Raw genomic sequence first — 18377 nt, 5'->3', positions numbered from 1 at the left:
AAATAATAATATTCAGAAACAACAATAAATCAGGAAAACCGTATGCCGTTATTAACTTCTCCATAATTCCAGAGACTGCCAACCCGTGAAGATCCGGGTTGATCTTCAGTAACCCATGCTTGTCGTAAGAGGCGGCTAACAGGATCGGGTGGTCAGGCTCGCTGGCTTAGTTGACACATGTCATCGGTTCCCCGTTGCGCAGATCCATGCTCATGCTGTTGAACACTGGATTGTCTGGTCTAGAATCGATTATTTACAGACCGCCGCAATATAGGTGGAATATTGCTGAGTGCGACGTAAAACTACTCAATCCAGACACTGCCATGTGTTGGAGTGAAAAAATTGAATGGATTATGATATATTTAAGTGGAAGAAACGAAAAAGCAACACTACACCTGTTTATACTTTAATAAAAGTACATAGATATTTGCTTGTGCGATAAATAAAATATAAGGAAAAAATATGCTATGAAACATGATATAAAGTAATGTTCTGAAACTTTGAGTCCCTGGAATATGTTTTCGTGTTTCCATGGTGAAGAGAGGCAGGGGTATGAAGTTTTACATCAACAATGAAATACAATAGCAGGAACGAACAACCTTTGGAGACAACAAGCCATGGAGCTGTCACGTGACCACGGGTGGGTACCACGTGATACGTTGATTGTATTACACGTGTCATGTACACATCTTGAATATATGAAGTCCATCCGATCTAAAGGCTATGCGTTATGATAAACTCTATCTGTATCTGGATACAGACTGCGAACAATTACAGGTGTATGTTCCACATTATTTATGACTCGTCACTCTGTTCACGTTTAGAGACCATATCAATTCACAACAATCATAACCTCATTTTGAGACTTTAGTTTCTTTCAAAGGCTATGGAAACCCCCATCTTCATCTGAATCTATCTTGCAGAAGCTCAATACAACAGGCTTGTTCACACATGCTTAAACTTGCTTGAAAACGAAAGAGAATTCTTAAATCATGCATTTTGGTTTGAAATAACATGGAAATATAGAATGAAATATCTTCACAAGATATATGTCTGTGTGCCTCTTCCCGAGAATAGTGGAACTATTAAATATTTTTTACTGCTATATTGCCTTTCATCCACAATGGATTCTGTTTCTGCGAGAGGCTGGTAAATCTCTATTTGGATGTATTATGTCAGCTGTGTCTTGACGTATTACAATACTACATGTTGACAAGTCTCTTCTGATGTATTATTTCAAATTCTTTTCTCGTGTAGATATTACATACTCTCGTATAACATTGTTGGAGGAAAACACAGGGTAAAATTACATGGAAGCTGAAATGACATACCATGGCAACAACGTTATGACACACCATCATGAAATATTAATGTCAGCAAAAAGTGAAAAGTCATATTATGCGACAAACACTTCTATGTACATCTTCACGGTTTGGCCGATAGCCTGTCGATGCTCACATTTACACACCCTTACGGGTTTGAACTGATCTTCTTCAACCCATGCCAGTCTAAAGAGGCGACTAACGGGATCGGGCGGGCGGCCAGGCTCGCTGACTTAGTTGGCACATAGCATCGCATCCCAATTGCGTAGATCGATGCTCATGATGTTAAACACTGGATTGTCTGGTCCAGACTGGAGTATTTATAGACTGCCGTCTTATAGCGGGAATATTGCTGAGAGCGGCGTTGAACAACAAACAAACACACATATACTTCAGTATTGGTAGGCGGCCATTTTGTCGACAGGCCTGTGTCGTTGAGCAATGTCAATGAACATCAACTCTCCAAGAGCTCCAGAACATGCTCCAGCTTCTCACTCAGCTTCAGTCTACTTGTGTCCTTATTTTCTTCCAAATCAGATATAATCTGAAATATAATTTTCCATAAATAAATAATAACTCCACAATTTGATAAGCACTGGATAACATATTCTACTCATGTGGACAGATTATTCCTGCTATCTATCTATCTATCTATTTCAGTGATTAGCAACATTCTAATGATAAATATATACATTAAATTATGGCAATGAATGAGATATTGAAACATTTTAACCTTTTCACAAAGAGTAACAAATCTGCAAATGAACTCACCTCATCTTTGAATTTGGCGAGAACCAGGAAGAGCTCATAGAAGACGGATATTTTGTTGAGGCTGAAGTTCTGCATCTGAAAGGTATGTTTTAGGATGATTCCGATATGTTATAATAGAGATTGAAGTCTCTATTTCTGTGTTCAATTGATATGATTGTAGTTCATAAAATAGTGTAATTACAATGAACTTTATATATTATCATTTGTGTCAGTATTAGGTTTTACATGAGTAGATGTGTACCAATGTCCAGTATTTCTAATATCTGTCGTTTTCGTTTATCTGACGGCCTCTGTAATAAAGAAAACATTTCCCACGGCCAGGCTGAGTTTGCGATGCTCAGTATTTTCCATTCAGGGTGCATATATTCCACTCAAAGCTGTTTTGTCTATGTAAAATTGTGAATGTTAAATTTACATCAGATGCAATAAAAGCCTCAAACATATACTTAACACGAGGTTACAAAAACATGAATGTATTTCTTTATCAACCGACATTACAATATTATTTAACGTATGTAATAATTCCGAACGTACAGTGCGAAAGTGTAAGGTAGGGTTTATTTAAATGTTTAACTAACGGTCGGGGCAGTTGATATGGCCAAAGGATGGTAAGACGTATCTCACGTATACAAAAAGAATGGAAAAGAAGTTTCAACCTGAACAAGAAAGGTTGGGTAAAACACACTGGCCCCGTGTTAGTACCAGATGACAAATTATTGTATGACACTGTTTATGATTACATGTGTGTATGCGTGCAAACTTTTGAATCCGAAACAAGCTATGATTTATGATCAAAACATACATTATTAACTGATTATATACAACTATGAAATATATTTTAAATACAATAAAATGATATTAAAATGTAAATTTCACTGAATGGAAATATTCAACAAAACTATGTACAACAACAACATGACCTTATCAATATACTTTTATAACTGGTAGAAATTATTCCAAAACATAACTTAAACACTTTGTCATACGGGGCTTATCTAGTTACTGTAAAGATATGCACTTTAAATTTTCGGTTGACTTTGCAGATAGGCCTATAAAATATGGACATGGGTATGCCAAATGAAATCGAAATGATGCTGAAATACATCAATATATGTTTATTTGTTTTCGACTGATCCCATCTGAATTTTAAATAACAAATCTATTTATTATTCCATGACATGGAAGACATCTCCGAGTTAACTTAGTAAATATCTTTGTTTGAATGCTAGGATCAAAATCTCAGTTTATTCAAGCTTGAGTTACTATTAGATAATGACATAACTTTAACGCAAAATTGCCCTACATTATCGGAAATGGGCAAGGTGAATATAAGGTATATTTCAGCCTTGTTTATTCAGTAACATAATTAAAACGGCAACTGATTTTATAAATATTATCATATTCGTTTTGTTCAATGTGGTCTTTGATACAATTCTGGGAATTATATTACGGCATCACGTTCAAAACGAAATAATATCTTCATTTTCCCGAGCACCAAATGGTTATTTCGTATGAAAGATGTACTCACAAAAATCTAAAAACGAATACAGTGACGTTTTATTACAAGTCTGTTTCGTGTTATTTGTCATTACATTGTTCGACTGCCTTTACCATATTTATTTATATTCATTTATTTATTTATTTATTTAATTCATTCATTCATTCACTTATTTATTTATCTATTATTGTGGTTATCGATGTCGCAAATCGCATGCCAGTTTTGTTTAAAATTTCCATAAAATAAAAAAAGTTTTGATGTATAAATTTTAAATAATTTCAATGAGATAATATGTCTATCATGCGTGCATGCTGTTGTTCTTCTCAGTAGACCATGCATCAAACACCATATTGTGTACTATGGGCACTGGCCTTCAAAGCAGCGCCTGGTAACTGGCGTGACTTACATAGGTGAGTTTGTGCATGTCTTTGGCCATGTCTCTCTCGTCCACGGCAGGAGCCGAGCTGACCCCCCGGTGGAACGACTTAACCACCCCGCGGTACTCCTCCAGGTCTTTAAAGAACAACAGTTTGTGGGGGGATGAGTTCTGGAAGAAATGAAAACAAGGAATATAAAACTATATATAGTGGCATTAAGCATAGTATTGTGTAATGACAAGTGTCGATGGAAATTATCACGCTCGTTATCTATGTTCAGTTATTCATGTTTGCTTCCATCTATCAAAATTAATGATTAATGCATCCTTCTAATTGCAAAGCCCAAACTGGGGATGCCATAAACAATAAAACATCCTTGCAGCGGGAAAAAACCTTAATCGCTCCAAAATGATTCACCATGGTCTCACTAGTCTTGGAAGATATATTTTCAATAATGCATTTTTGATTGATTCTTACTTTTTGTGTGTGTAATGCTAAAGTGCGCGACATCTTCTTATTACTCGATATATTTCTCTGAGCTAATTTGTTTTCTAACACTTTGTTTGTCACAACACTGCTGTAATACAGTGGAAGCAACAAATGCCATCCCTAATCCCGCACATCCGGTTCATTTAAAACACACATTAACAATGTCTCTTGTTACTTTAACGGTATGGTGGAAATGTTTGTGTTGTTTTGTGTTAAGACTTTCCAGCGAAGTCACACCCTGTAACCACTCTTGATCTGAGCTGCGGGCATGTCTTGTCTTTAGGACGGGGTACGTTACAAATGCAACTTCGGTCACTGCAACGATGCGGAACCGGAGCTAAATGTATCATTAAAAAATACTAAACTATATTTTAGTCTGGTGGGTGATGAGAAAAACCATTGCCGCCTGTGTATGGTGTTTTACATTATATCCGGAAATGCCCACACTATGCTGAAAGAGGTTTGCCTCTCACCTTCGAAAGCGTTTGAGGGGATGTGAAGCTGTCAATGAAGGTACTGGCCACGATGTCCAGCGACGGCTGCAAATACTCCGGGGTGTCGATGTCAAACACGATGTTCGGCCGGGACAACAGACGACCCCAGAAGCGGACAGGGTAGCTGGGACAGAATTATCATTAGCATACATCATGTAAGACACAACCGTATATGTATACATCATGTAAGACACAAACGTATATGTATACAACTTGTAAGGCACAACTGTATTGTGCATACAACTTGTAAGGCAGAACTGTATTATGTATACATCTTGTAAGGCAGAACTGTATTATGTATATACAACATGTAAGGCAGAACTGTATTATGTATACATCTTGTAAGGCAGAACTGTATTATGTATATACAACATGTAAGGCAGAACTGTATTATGTATACATCATGTAAGGCAGAACTGTATTTTGTATACATCATGTAAGGGAAAACTTTATTATGTATACAGTTTGTAAGGCAGAACTGTATTATGTATATACAACTTGTAAGGCAGAACTGTATTATGTATAAACATCATGTAAGGCAGAACTGTATTATGTATACATCATGTAAGGGAAAACTTTATTATGTATACAATTTGAAAGGCAGAACTGTATTATGTATATACAACTTGTAAGGCAGAACTATATTATGTATACATCATGTAAGGCAGAACTGTATTATGTATACACAACTTGTAAGGCAGAACTGTATTATGTATACATCATGTAAGGCAGAACTGTATTATGTATATATAATGTAAGGTAGAACTGTATTATGTATACATCATGTAAGGCAGAACTGTATTATGTATACATCATGTACATCATGTAGAATTATGTGTATTATGTATGTATACATCATGTAAGGGAGAACTTTATTATGTATACATCATGTAAGGCAGAACTGTATTATGTATACATCATGTAAGGCAGAACTGTATTATGTATACATCATGTAAAGGCAGAACTGTATTATGTATACATCATGTAAGGGCAGAACTGTATTATGTATACATCATGTAAGGCAGAACTGTATTATGTATACATCATGTAAGGCAGAGAACTGTATTATGTATATACATCATGTAAGGCAGAACTGTATTATGTATACATCATGAAAGGCAGAACTGTATTATGTATATACATCATGTAAGGCAGAACTGTATTATGTATACACATCATGTAAGGGCAGAACTGTATGTATTATGTATATACATCATGTAAGGGCAGAACTGTATTATGTATATCATGAAGGCAGAACTGTATTATGTATACATCATGTAAGGCAGAACTGTATATATGTATACATCATGTAACATCATGGGGAGAACTGTATTATGTATATACATCATGTAAAGGCAGAACTGTATTATGTATACATCATGTAAGGCAGAACTGTATTATGTATACATCATGTAAAGGCAGAACTGTATTATGTATACATCATGTACAGGCAGAACTGTATTATGTATACATCATGTAAGGCAGAACTGTATTATGTATACATCATGTACAGGCAGAACTGTATTATGTATACATCATGTAGGGGAGACAACCTTTATTATGTATACATCATGTAAGGCAGAACTGTATTATGTATACATCATGTAGGGCAGACCTGTATTATGTATACATCATGTAGGGGAGACCTGTATTATGTATACACCATGTAAGGCACACCTGTATCATGTATACAACATGTAAGGCACACCTGTATCATGTATACAACATGTAAGGCACACCTGTATCATGTATACAACATGTAAGGCACACCTGTATCATGTATACACCATGTAAGGCACACCTGTATCATGTATACAACTTGTAAGGCACACCTGTATCATGTATACAACTTGTAAGGCACACCTGTATCATGTATACAACATGTAAGGCACACCTGTATCATGTATACAACTTGTAAGGCACACCTGTATCATGTATACAACATGTAAGGCACACCTGTATCATGTATACAACTTGTAAGGCACACCTGTATCATGTATACAACTTGTAAGGCACACCTGTATCATGTATACAACTTGTAAGGCACACCTGTATCATGTATACAACTTGTAAGGCACACCTGTATCATGTATACACCATGTAAGGCACACCTGTATCATGTATACAACTTGTAAGGCACACCTGTATCATGTATACAACTTGTAAGGCACACCTGTATCATGTATACAACCTTGTAAGGCACACCTGTATCATGTATACAACTTGTAAGGCACACCTGTATCATGTATACAACTTGTAAGGCACACCTGTATCATGTATACAACTTGTAAGGCACACCTGTATCATGTATACAACTTGTAAGGCACACCTGTATCATGTATACACCATGTAAGGCACACACCTGTATCATGTATACAACTTGTAAGGCACACCTGTATCATGTATACAACATGTAAGGCACACCTGTATCATGTATACACCATGTAAGGCACACCTGTATCTGTATCATGTATACAACTTGTAAGGCACACCTGTATCATGTATACAACATGTAAGGCACACCTGTATCATGTATACAACATTGTAAGGCACACCTGTATCATGTATACAACATACAACCCCAGCGGCACACCTGTATCATGTATACAACATGTAAGGCACACCTGTATCATGTATACACCATGTAAGGCACACCTGTATCATGTATACAACTTGTAAGGCACACCTGTATCATGTATACAACATGTAAGGCACACCTGTATCATGTATACAACTTGTAAGGCACACCTGTATCATGTATACACCATGTAAGGCACACCTGTATCATGTATACAACTTGTAAGTACACCTGTATCATGTATACACCATGTAAGGCACACCTGTATCATGTATACAACATGTAAGGCACACCTGTATCATGTATACAACATGTAAGGCACACCTGTATCATGTATACAACATGTAAGGCACACCTGTATCATGTATACAACTTGTAAGGCACACCTGTATCATGTATACAACATGTAAGCAATTACCATGTATCATGTACACAACTGTATCATGTATACATACACATGTAAGGCACACCTGTATCATGTATACAACATGTAAGGCACACCTGTATCATGTATACAACTTGTAAGGCACACCCTGTATCATGTATACAACATGTAAGGCACACCTGTATCATGTATACAACTTGTAAGGCACACCTGTATCATGTATATACAACTTGGCACAGGTACACCTGTATACAATATGTAAGGCACACCTGTATCATGTATACACACCTGTATCATGTATACAACCATGTAAGGCACACCTGTATCATGTATACAACTTGTAAGGCACACCTGTATCATGTATACAACTTGTAAGGCACACCTGTATCATGTATACAACATGTAAGGCACACCTGTATCATGTATACAACTTGTAAGGCACACCTGTATCATGTATACAACATGTAAGGCACACCTGTATCATGTATACAACATGTAAGGCACACCTGTACAACATGTAAACACCTGTATCATGTATACAACATGTAAGGTAAGGCACACCTGTAACATGTATACAACTTGTAAAGGCACACCTGTATCATGTATACAACATGTAAGGCACACCTGTATCATGTATACAACATGTAAGGCACACCTGTATCATGTATACAATACAAGGCACACCTGTATCATGTATACAACTGTAAGGCACACCTGTATCATGTATACAACATGTAAGGCACACCTGTATCATGTATACACCATGTATCATGTATACACAACATGTAAGGCACACCTGTATCATGTATACAACATGTAAGGCACACCTGTATCATGTATACATGTATACAACTGTGTAAGGCACACCTGTATCATGTATACAACATGTAAGGCACACCTGTATCATGTATACAACTTGTAAGGCACACCTGTAACATGTATACAACTTGTAAGGCACACCTGTATCATGTATACAACATGTAAGGCACACCTGTATCATGTATACAACATGTAAGGCACACCTGTATCATGTATACAACTTGTAAGGCACACCTGTATCATGTATACACAACTTGTAAGGCATCATGTATACACCATATAAGGCACAACTGTATCATGTATACAACTTGTAAGGCACACCTGTATCATGTATACACCATGTAAGGCACACCTGTATCATGTATACAACTTGTAAGGCACACCTGTGTCATGTACAAGTAGTTTCGTGTGACAGATGATTGAATCTGCACGAGAGAAAACCAGACGTGCCAAGTTTGAACACTTTGTCTCAGTTGTATAGTTCCAAATACGGGACCCAATCTTATATACGTACACCAGGCATTCTCTACCATCAATAAAGTTTAACTCAAGCATCCGTGCAGGTCGAAAAATCAAAATGGATCAGTTTTAATTTGACGGTTTACGTTTCCTGTTACAATTTATAGAAACATTTTAAAGGTAGTTGCAACTGAAAAATAACAAAATGTGAGCCCTTGACACAGTCTCACAGTGATGTGTTGCTTGTCACTGTCGATACACGCAATCATGTGTCGAGAACCGGAACGCCAACGTATAAATGGTACTATTAGTCTATTATGATCATTACATAAACGAAAAATACATCGAACAAGGGATGTTTGGTCCTAAACAAAGGGAGGGAATAATAATTAATTTACAGTAAAACATGTGTCATGCTTTCAAGAGTTGCCTCCCGTGAAATGAATGAATCAATACCCGCACTGGTCTGATCGTCGCCAGCAGGGTGAGTGTACCCGAGCGTCGCACATACACATGTGGTTGTAACCTGGGGTGTTCAATTCATTACTGACACTATTTCTAATAGTTCACAAGTCTTGGACTGACTGATGAAATATACCAGTCTAGTTAAAACATGTAGTTACATCGTGTCTGTAGCAACTACATTCAGCAATATTCTGGCTACATGATCGAACTGTCCACATTCTCAGTCTAGTTGTCCAGTGCGTTCTCCCTATTCTCACCTTCACCCTATGGTTTGATGTGGCTAATAGTCAACTATATACCATGTTCTTCTACTACTACTACTACTACTACTATTACTACTACTACCATCGTCACTACAATTACTTCTACTGAAAACTAATATCAATTACAATCATAACAGTATAACAGGTAATGTAGAGTAATAGATCACGCGATTACATAATTAGTCAGATATATTTATGTTAGATTCTCCATGTATGAAGCTAGTTGGTCAGTCTACTACTACTATATACTACTACCACTCCCACTGCTATTACTGTGCCTACACCCACGACTACTACCTCTGAATACTACTTACCTACGACTACTACTACCTCTGAATACAACTTACCTACGACTACTATACTATCTCTGAATACTACTTACCTACGACAACAACTACCTCTGAATACTACTTACCTACGACTACTACTACATTCTGAATACTACGTACATACCAGTACCTGTGAATACTACTTACCTACGACTACTACTACTTTCCGAATACTACCATTATTCGGCTCAACTCCTCCCTTAAGTAGCAATGTACATGACACAAATGAAGCTAAGAAAAATAATTTCTGCTGTTATCTTCATCAATTTATTCCATCCCCAGACTGTTATAACATGTGGAATTGTCAGTAACCAAAGTCTACACAGGGCTACCTGTTGTTTTTCCAAGACAGCAGCGTGTCCTGGTCCACGTCATAGCGTTGTGCCAGCCCCTCCAGTATACAGAACAGGTACTTCACACACACTGGAATGTCCTTCTTGTCCAGCGCTGAGTCGATGACGTCATCGACAAACTTCTTGACATTCATCTTAAATACAGAGATATATACAGATTATAATTAGTTTTTCTTGTTAAATGGCGGTGAGAAGCCGCAGTGAAATCGGTTAATTATTGTAATAGATCAGTAAATTTCAATGATGATGGTTGTATCCCATAACCCCTACATGCCACTACCCCTACAGCCCAGTACCCCTACAATTAGTTAAACAACACACGGCATTTACCTGTCTGGCATAATGAACTGACCCAAAGAGAGATTAGTGCATAGAGTATACAGATGAGATCAAGTGAGGGATTCAACTGTTCTTTAGTGTTTTGTGTCAAGGAAATTTGGGATTAGCTCAAAGTTGTTTTAGTTTCATGATGAAAGATAAACCTCTAGTGAGTAGAACAATTTTACAAATTGGATAATGTGTAGGTTGTTAAATGTTGAAATTAAGTTGTTTTAGTGCCATAATAAAAGATACACAGTATTATTGTAAAGTGGAGGGAAATGAGAAGGTGAGACGAGAAAGTAAATTGAGATAGTTCGGGATCAGGAGAGCAGCTGGGCTACCTCTACTCCCTCAAGACACGGTCCAGGACACGTGGGTAGAAGCCATGGACGACACTCCAGACGTCCCAAGAGCAGTCGACTTCAACGATTACATCGTGACAACCTGGGTCGACGGCACAGCCAGATTTCTACTTCCCCTGTGGAACCACAACCTGACAACTGGGCCGAGGACAAACAACAATCTAGAAGGTTTTCACAACCGACTGAACCGTGAAATTCCACACAGGCATCCGAACATATACAGATTTGTAGAAGTCATTAGGAGAATTGAACATGCTGAGAGGATGAAGATTTCACAAATAGACTTTGGTGCTGCGACAAGAAGCAGAAAGCGAGTCTACAGGGAGATTGACAATGGCCTGTGTAGACTCAAGGAGCAGCTTGAGCTTGGACAGAAATCACCTCTTCAGTTCTTGGACGCCGTCGGCTATCTGCTTAAGTTGGGATAGATTGAAACACTGAATGTTCATAGACTGAAACACTTGACACAAATGACTATGTTAACATTGAATGTTAACAATTAATTGCTAATGTCCATCAAAGAATCATGATGACGAATTATTGTTAATTCTTATTAAAATCTTGATGATGACAAATGATGATCACTTTTCATTAAAATCATTCTCTCAACCTTTTAGTTGTGTGTTGTTATGTCTCTTAAGTGGATTAGTCGATTGTGTGGAATAGGTAACAGGCAGTGGATTAACAGTGCAACAGACCGTAACATATGTTGTTATAAGCTGTAGGGGTAGTGGCATGTAGGGGCAATGGGGGGTTACCATGATGATACCAGTAGCATCGATCAGTGTTTACGTAACGGTAAAATGTTCTTGTCTGACGCCGTACAGCACTACTGTGCTGTGACCACGGTCTGTAAACAAACCAGAAAATCAAGTGTTCGATGGGATTGATGAAAAAGGACTGAGTTTCGTTTTACGTCGCACTCAGCAATATTCCAGTTTTATGGCGGCGGTCTGAATATAATCGATTCTGGACATGAGCATCGATCTACGCAATTGGGAACCGATGACATCCGTCATCCAAGTCAGCGAGCCTGACCATAGGATCCCGTTATTTCGTACGACAAGCATGGGTTACTGAAGATCAATTCTAACTAGGATCTTCCAAAAAGAACGCAAGTGACCAGACCAGATAGAATATCTACCGATTTACCTGTACCTTGATCTCACGATGAATCCCCAAACGACATGTCACGTTTTAACCAGAAGCACTTATGGATAAACAACATAGCTTTCATTTCCAGTGACTTTGTTTAACTGCAAAGTCGTTGTGACAAATGGGCCCCGTTTACTGATGTGATCGTGTAAATCAAGAACAGTCACTCTTGTAACTTTAATGACAGTTGATCTCCACAGTGAATGTGATCTGATGATGTATGTGTACCAGTAACATTATACTATACCTTGGTCTGTAGCAGTTTGTGCAGCTGAGCCTCTGGCAACATCCGGGTCTTCCCCTGGGCCTCCTCATCAGGCCTCACCTGGCGAAGAATAACACCACTATACGGCCCTGAGGAGGCTCTGGAGATAATATTATACGTACGCTTCGAACGCGCATTAAGAATAAGTACTAGTATTATACAAAATTGAAAACATGTTTCACGCTATGAGAGTATTAGTGAGTGAACGAGTATGGTTTTACCCCGCTTTTAGCAATATTCCGGCAATATCACGGCTGGGGAAACCACAAATGGGCGTCGTGACAAACTATCATTAAAAGTTTGACACAGTTCGCTATTTGTTACGAGGGAGGAGTGCAGAGACAGGGACAGCCAGGTGTGCGAGAAAGGATGGACACGGCACAGCACAGGTTAATGAATCAATAACGTTGTCGGCACTTGCTTCGCTAACACCTGGCTGTCCCTTTCTCTGCACTCCTCCCTCATAACAAATAGTGAACTGTGTCAAACTTTTAATGATAGTTTGTTAAACAACTTATTTAATTTTAGAACATAAATTCTGCAAACAAATCACAGAGTTGGTCTGATGTTTTGATTATGATCAGCGTTTCATTGGGTATTTTATGTTTATTAGTTTTCGAGTTAGATTGCAATTCATCGGTCCGCTTTTGAGCCAAACTGACTATAGGCTAATATATATGAAGACCAACCATTACTATTCTACAGATGTTTAGCTCGGTGATTCAAGTGGGTTCAATGCATCTCAGGAATACACAGTGCAAAGCACGTTTCTGTACCCCCCCCGTGGCTATTTCAGAACATAGTTAAAAGATGTGTTAAATCGTATTCCTTAACCCGTATCGTTAAGCGAAAGGGGCACAGCTATCTACGACCCCAGCACACGGCACCTACCAAGTGGTATCTGATGGCGTCTTCTCTACTACTTCCTCCCTTCTCTTCTTCCTCTTCCTCGTCTTCAACCAGAAGTTGGACCTCGCTGTGAGTTAGCTGCTGCTGCTGAAGATTGTTGTAGTTGACTGAAACACGGCCGGGAGAGATGAGGATTTACATCACTACAGTGGACGTGTTATGTCCATCCTTTGTCGCGTGACATTATTAGCTTCGAAAAAACATACTCTTACACGAAACCCTTTCTGTCTATTCAAAGAAAACAGCACTGTTACACAAGACACGGAATAATCGTTGTATTCAATCAACTGGCTTTGACATAACTCCACTCGATTCTTTCATATTGATTTTTCGTCAATCTTATTACTATAGTCATGTTTGGATTAAGGACATTCCGATTGTTTCATTGATTGATTGATTGATTATATTTCGGGAATGTAGGTCATCCGGCCCATAATTCACATACATAGTCATTTAATGTACTTGACAGAGTTCCTTGATATATAAATTATGACATACGACAATACTTGATTGTTTTGCCAACAACGTTTAAATATGCTTACACGATAATTTAAATCATTTACAATTGTTTTCAATCCAATTTTGTCTTAATTTAAAGCTGTAAAATATAAAAGCTCCTAACTTCCAAGCATGCTTCTTGTTACAAATTGACATGATATTAATAACATTATAATAATCCTTTGCAATATATACTATTCATTTCTTAAGTTTTCAAAAAATGGACAAATTAAATGAAAATGTTCTTCATCCTCATGCAATCTTATTGAATAAATGTTTTTACAATATAAACACACTCTATTTTCAACTGAGATACTTTCCCAACGTCCTGACTCAGTACGTAAATTATGGTTTCATAGCGAAATTTAATCAATTTTTTTTTTAAAGTTGTGTTTTATGTTAATCAAATATTGTTCAGGTTGAAGTGAGAGCTTTTTTCATTGAAACGTAATTTAACATTTTCATTTATATTACATAACCAGTTTAGAAAAGAGATATATTTGAGTCTTTGTACAAAAGAATTTAAAAACATGTGCGCATTTCCATCACTTTGATTTAGCCAAGCAAAACCAAAACCAGACTCAAACAAAATGTTTCTAACAAATCCAACCCACGTTTGTTTGCCAACATTATCAAGAGAGTACATCATTTTATAACAAATAAGTGGATATCTACAATCTGGCATGGACAATACTTTCAACCAGTATTTAATACATTTTGTTACATATAATGGATACCTCCCTAACTAACCAAGTACTGCGGCATTACTAGTATTACTTGAAAGACCTTGTAATTGTTTGCAAAAATAAAGTTGAATACTTTCAATACATGGCATATTTTGATATCCCCAAATTTCAGAGCCGTATACCAGGATGGGTAAAATCATTCTATCAAATAACAACAATGATTTAGAAATGCTGATGTTATAACGGTTAATAAACTTTAAAAGGCAAAAGGTTCCCTTCTTTACTTGTTGAGATAAATGATGACAGGCTTTTCCCCAACTTAAAGCAGGTGTAAAATAAATGCCTAAATATTTATAATAATAGTAACTGATTCCAAAACATACCCTTCATAATTCGATTTTTCTGAGGATTTTATTATCCCAGCTCTTCTAATAACCAAAATCTTTGTTTTTTGCATGTTTACCTTCATACCATAGTTATTGCAAACTGTACATAAAATATATATCTGTTGTTGTGATCTAAACACACTATCCGCCGCATTTACCATGTCATCAGCAAATAACAATGTTGTGACATTTTCTAAATGATTACCAATATGAATACCTCTACAGTCTGACCGACTGTTTCATATTACTATTGGTAATCTGTCATGATATGACATGGTAGCTATAGTAATATGCTAGAATCGGGTTTTAATACAGATAAACTATATCAATATGAAAGAGTTGGACAGTCCTTAAGTCATTTCAATAACATGTTTTTCCCTGATCCCCAACAAACACTTGCAGCCTTTCGGTGCAACAGAACCATTTGTCAAGAGTTTTTAGAGGGTTTTCCATGGTAGGGCTGGATATTGCCCTGATTCTCATATTGCGATATATTGCAATAATTTAAGAGATATTGCAATACATATTGTGATATATTGGCTGGAAGGTTTCTGCCCAAATGTGTCCATCCTTAATTGTAAATAGCTCTCTGTGTGCGACATCGTCTTCTTAGTTTCTTTGAGAGGCATTTAGAAGTTGTGAAGATGAAGAAAACCCAGTTCTATGGATAGTCAACTTCTTTATTGCAATGAGTGCGACGTTTCGGTGTAGGTACTTAACACCGTTATCAAGCAAGTGATACAACAATTTGTAACAAGGAGAATATATACATTCCTGCATAGTGAGTATATACAATTAACAAGGTTGATGTACATTGGATATTTGATAAGTGATTTGAGCAGAGGAGGTTGATGTACAGAGTGATTGATTGTGATTAGAGTTGAGTTTATACAATTGATGAGTTTGACGTACAATGAGATGATGATAAGTAAGTAGGTTGAAGTACTCTAGTTGTGATTGCAAGCACAAATGGGAGCGTGGAAGCCAGATGGACAAAGGGGGTATGGAAGGATTACTGGTGGTGGTCTTTGATTAGGTGGTGATTACTCTGACGAGAGGGTAATCAACCTTAACGTAACAAACTGGTTGTTTCTGTTAAGTTCTGGTGAGTTTAGTTTCATCAACATGAAACATGAGTCTCATTAACCAATTCAGACAATGACCTACTTTTCAGCCGATCCAAACTTTCTCGTGTGAAAGTGAAAAGAGACAATACAAACAACTGTGGTTACACTGAATTCCACTTCCTTGTTTCATAAGAAAATGGTATTCAGTGGTACAAATTGATTTTAAGTTTAAAGTTTTAAACAATCGTATTTCTATACTGAGTCAAAAAAGAAACTTCACATTCTTTCTTCAGGGCACTATAAAAGAACAAGAGATGGTAAGATGGTTAAATTGTTATTATTTCATTGCTGAGATCTGTGTGATGTACTCGATACACTGACAGTGCCATAATCAGTTCCATTAGGCTACACCGCCGTTCCAAAACATGGGTATACAGAATGTCAAGTCACAAGAATAAAAATGCGAAATTTCTCAGTTCAATATCGTGTATGGCCGCCCCGCGCATTCACCACTGCCAAACACCGTCTCCTCATCGACTGCCTGATGCTTGTGAACACGTGGTTGGGGATTCTGCGCCATTGTTCTTGCAAGTTACTGCAAATTCTGAGGTTGGTTCCTAAGACCACGAAGCCTTCTCCCAAGTGCATCCCAAACGTGCTCTATTGAATTAAGGTCGGGGGACCTCGATGGCCAGTCCATGACGTTGATTCCCGCGTTTTGAAGGAAATTTCGTGTCAACATCGCGGTATGCGGCCGAGCATTATCATGCTGGAACTGTAGACCTGGGCCACGAGCCGCCATGAAAGGAACGAGTTAAGGGGTGAGCACCTGGTCGCGGTAAGCAGCAGCTGTGAGGTTTCCACGGATGACCAGAACGGTTGTTCCCACAGAAAGCACCCCACACCATGCAACTTCCGCCCCCGAATCTGTCGACTTCCTGTACACAACATTGGGCATACCGTTCACGACGTCGTCTCCAGACTCTATGCCTGCCGTCCGCGAATCTGAGGGTAAACCTGGATTCATCGCTAAAGACGACTCGATTCCAGTCTCTCTGGGTCCATCGGAGGTGACGTTGGGCCCACAGCAGACGTTGACGTTGATGAAACGGCGTCAATATTGGCCCACGATATGGACGTCGAGAATGGAGATTGGCAGCCCGCAACCGATTTCGAATGGTCTGTGAGGACAGTCGACCTCTAAACATCTCAGCCCTGGTTCGTGTAGCCGGCAGGAATCTGTCACGTAGGTGACGTAGGACGATTTGACGGTCAACGGCACGTTCACGTTGCACATTTGACAATCGTGGCATTTCAAGTACCGTTAGAACTGTGGTTTAAAGGTGTTTTTTCAATTCTTGCGGCCAATGCAAACACGTGCATATGAAGAAAACTTCGATGCGAAGATCACGTGATCGACTGCACGTGTAAAACCTGATTTGGCACTAACGTCATTTGCACGACGAATGGATGGGTTTGAGTGGGTTTTGCTAACGTTTTTCTAGAGTCGAAAGTTAGGGATCCCATTTCGGATACATAGATGTATCATCAAAGAACAATTATTCATTATTTTTCAAATTACATTTTGTGAAGTTTCTTTTTTGACTCAGTTTATATTTTGTGTCGAGGTTAAGGCAGCATGTCGTTAACTAAGACGTCACAGACTACCCCTGTTTGAAGAGGTCGTACAGTGATTCACAATTCATATGGCTCACTGGTTACACCTGTTTTGTAGTCTTTGCGCTTTTTAACTGTATTTTTGTAACGTATAATGTGATTGATATAATATAATGTCCGTACCAGACCGCCAAACTGTTCTAGCGGCAGAGACTCGTTTTGAGATTTCCACGATTTCCGTTTGTCAGAGCACGCTGTACGACAGAGCACACTGCACGACGTGTTTGCAAGGATTAGAAGGAGTGTAGTGTTGCAATATACAAGTGATTAGATGCATCAAATAATACTGATTAATATTTATACATCCATTTGAATGAGTTGATCCTCAAATTCTGGACTGGTTATTGTACTAAGTCGCGCAATAGGACGGAGCCCAGTCAGCAGAAAACTCGACTTGTGTGATCAATGTTTTGACTTGTAGCTGCTTTTAGCCGCTTTCAGCAATATCA

General features: G+C 38.1%; 1 protein-coding gene across 1 annotated transcript in view; it reads right to left on the bottom strand.

Annotated features, from left to right (window-relative positions):
• Positions 1-390: 390 nt before the first annotated feature.
• Positions 391-18377, bottom strand: part of LOC124287696 (plexin-A1-like) — a 65478-nt gene continuing 47491 nt past the window's right edge. The window contains exons 7-13 of the mRNA XM_046724251.1: positions 13597-13721; positions 12688-12765; positions 10582-10736; positions 4931-5075; positions 3998-4138; positions 2094-2168; positions 391-1866 (exon numbers count right to left, since the gene is read on the bottom strand). Coding sequence (XP_046580207.1) covers positions 1777-1866; positions 2094-2168; positions 3998-4138; positions 4931-5075; positions 10582-10736; positions 12688-12765; positions 13597-13721 — 809 coding nt within the window. The 3' untranslated portion in view covers positions 391-1776. The remainder of the gene's footprint in view (positions 1867-2093; positions 2169-3997; positions 4139-4930; positions 5076-10581; positions 10737-12687; positions 12766-13596; positions 13722-18377) is intronic.

The sequence above is a fragment of the Haliotis rubra genome, unplaced genomic scaffold (genome assembly GCF_003918875.1).
Source record: "Haliotis rubra isolate DU_JTF1 unplaced genomic scaffold, ASM391887v1 Scf111, whole genome shotgun sequence".
Classification (NCBI taxonomy): Eukaryota; Metazoa; Mollusca; class Gastropoda; order Lepetellida; family Haliotidae; genus Haliotis; species Haliotis rubra.
This window is presented reverse-complemented; position numbering and strand designations above follow the sequence as displayed.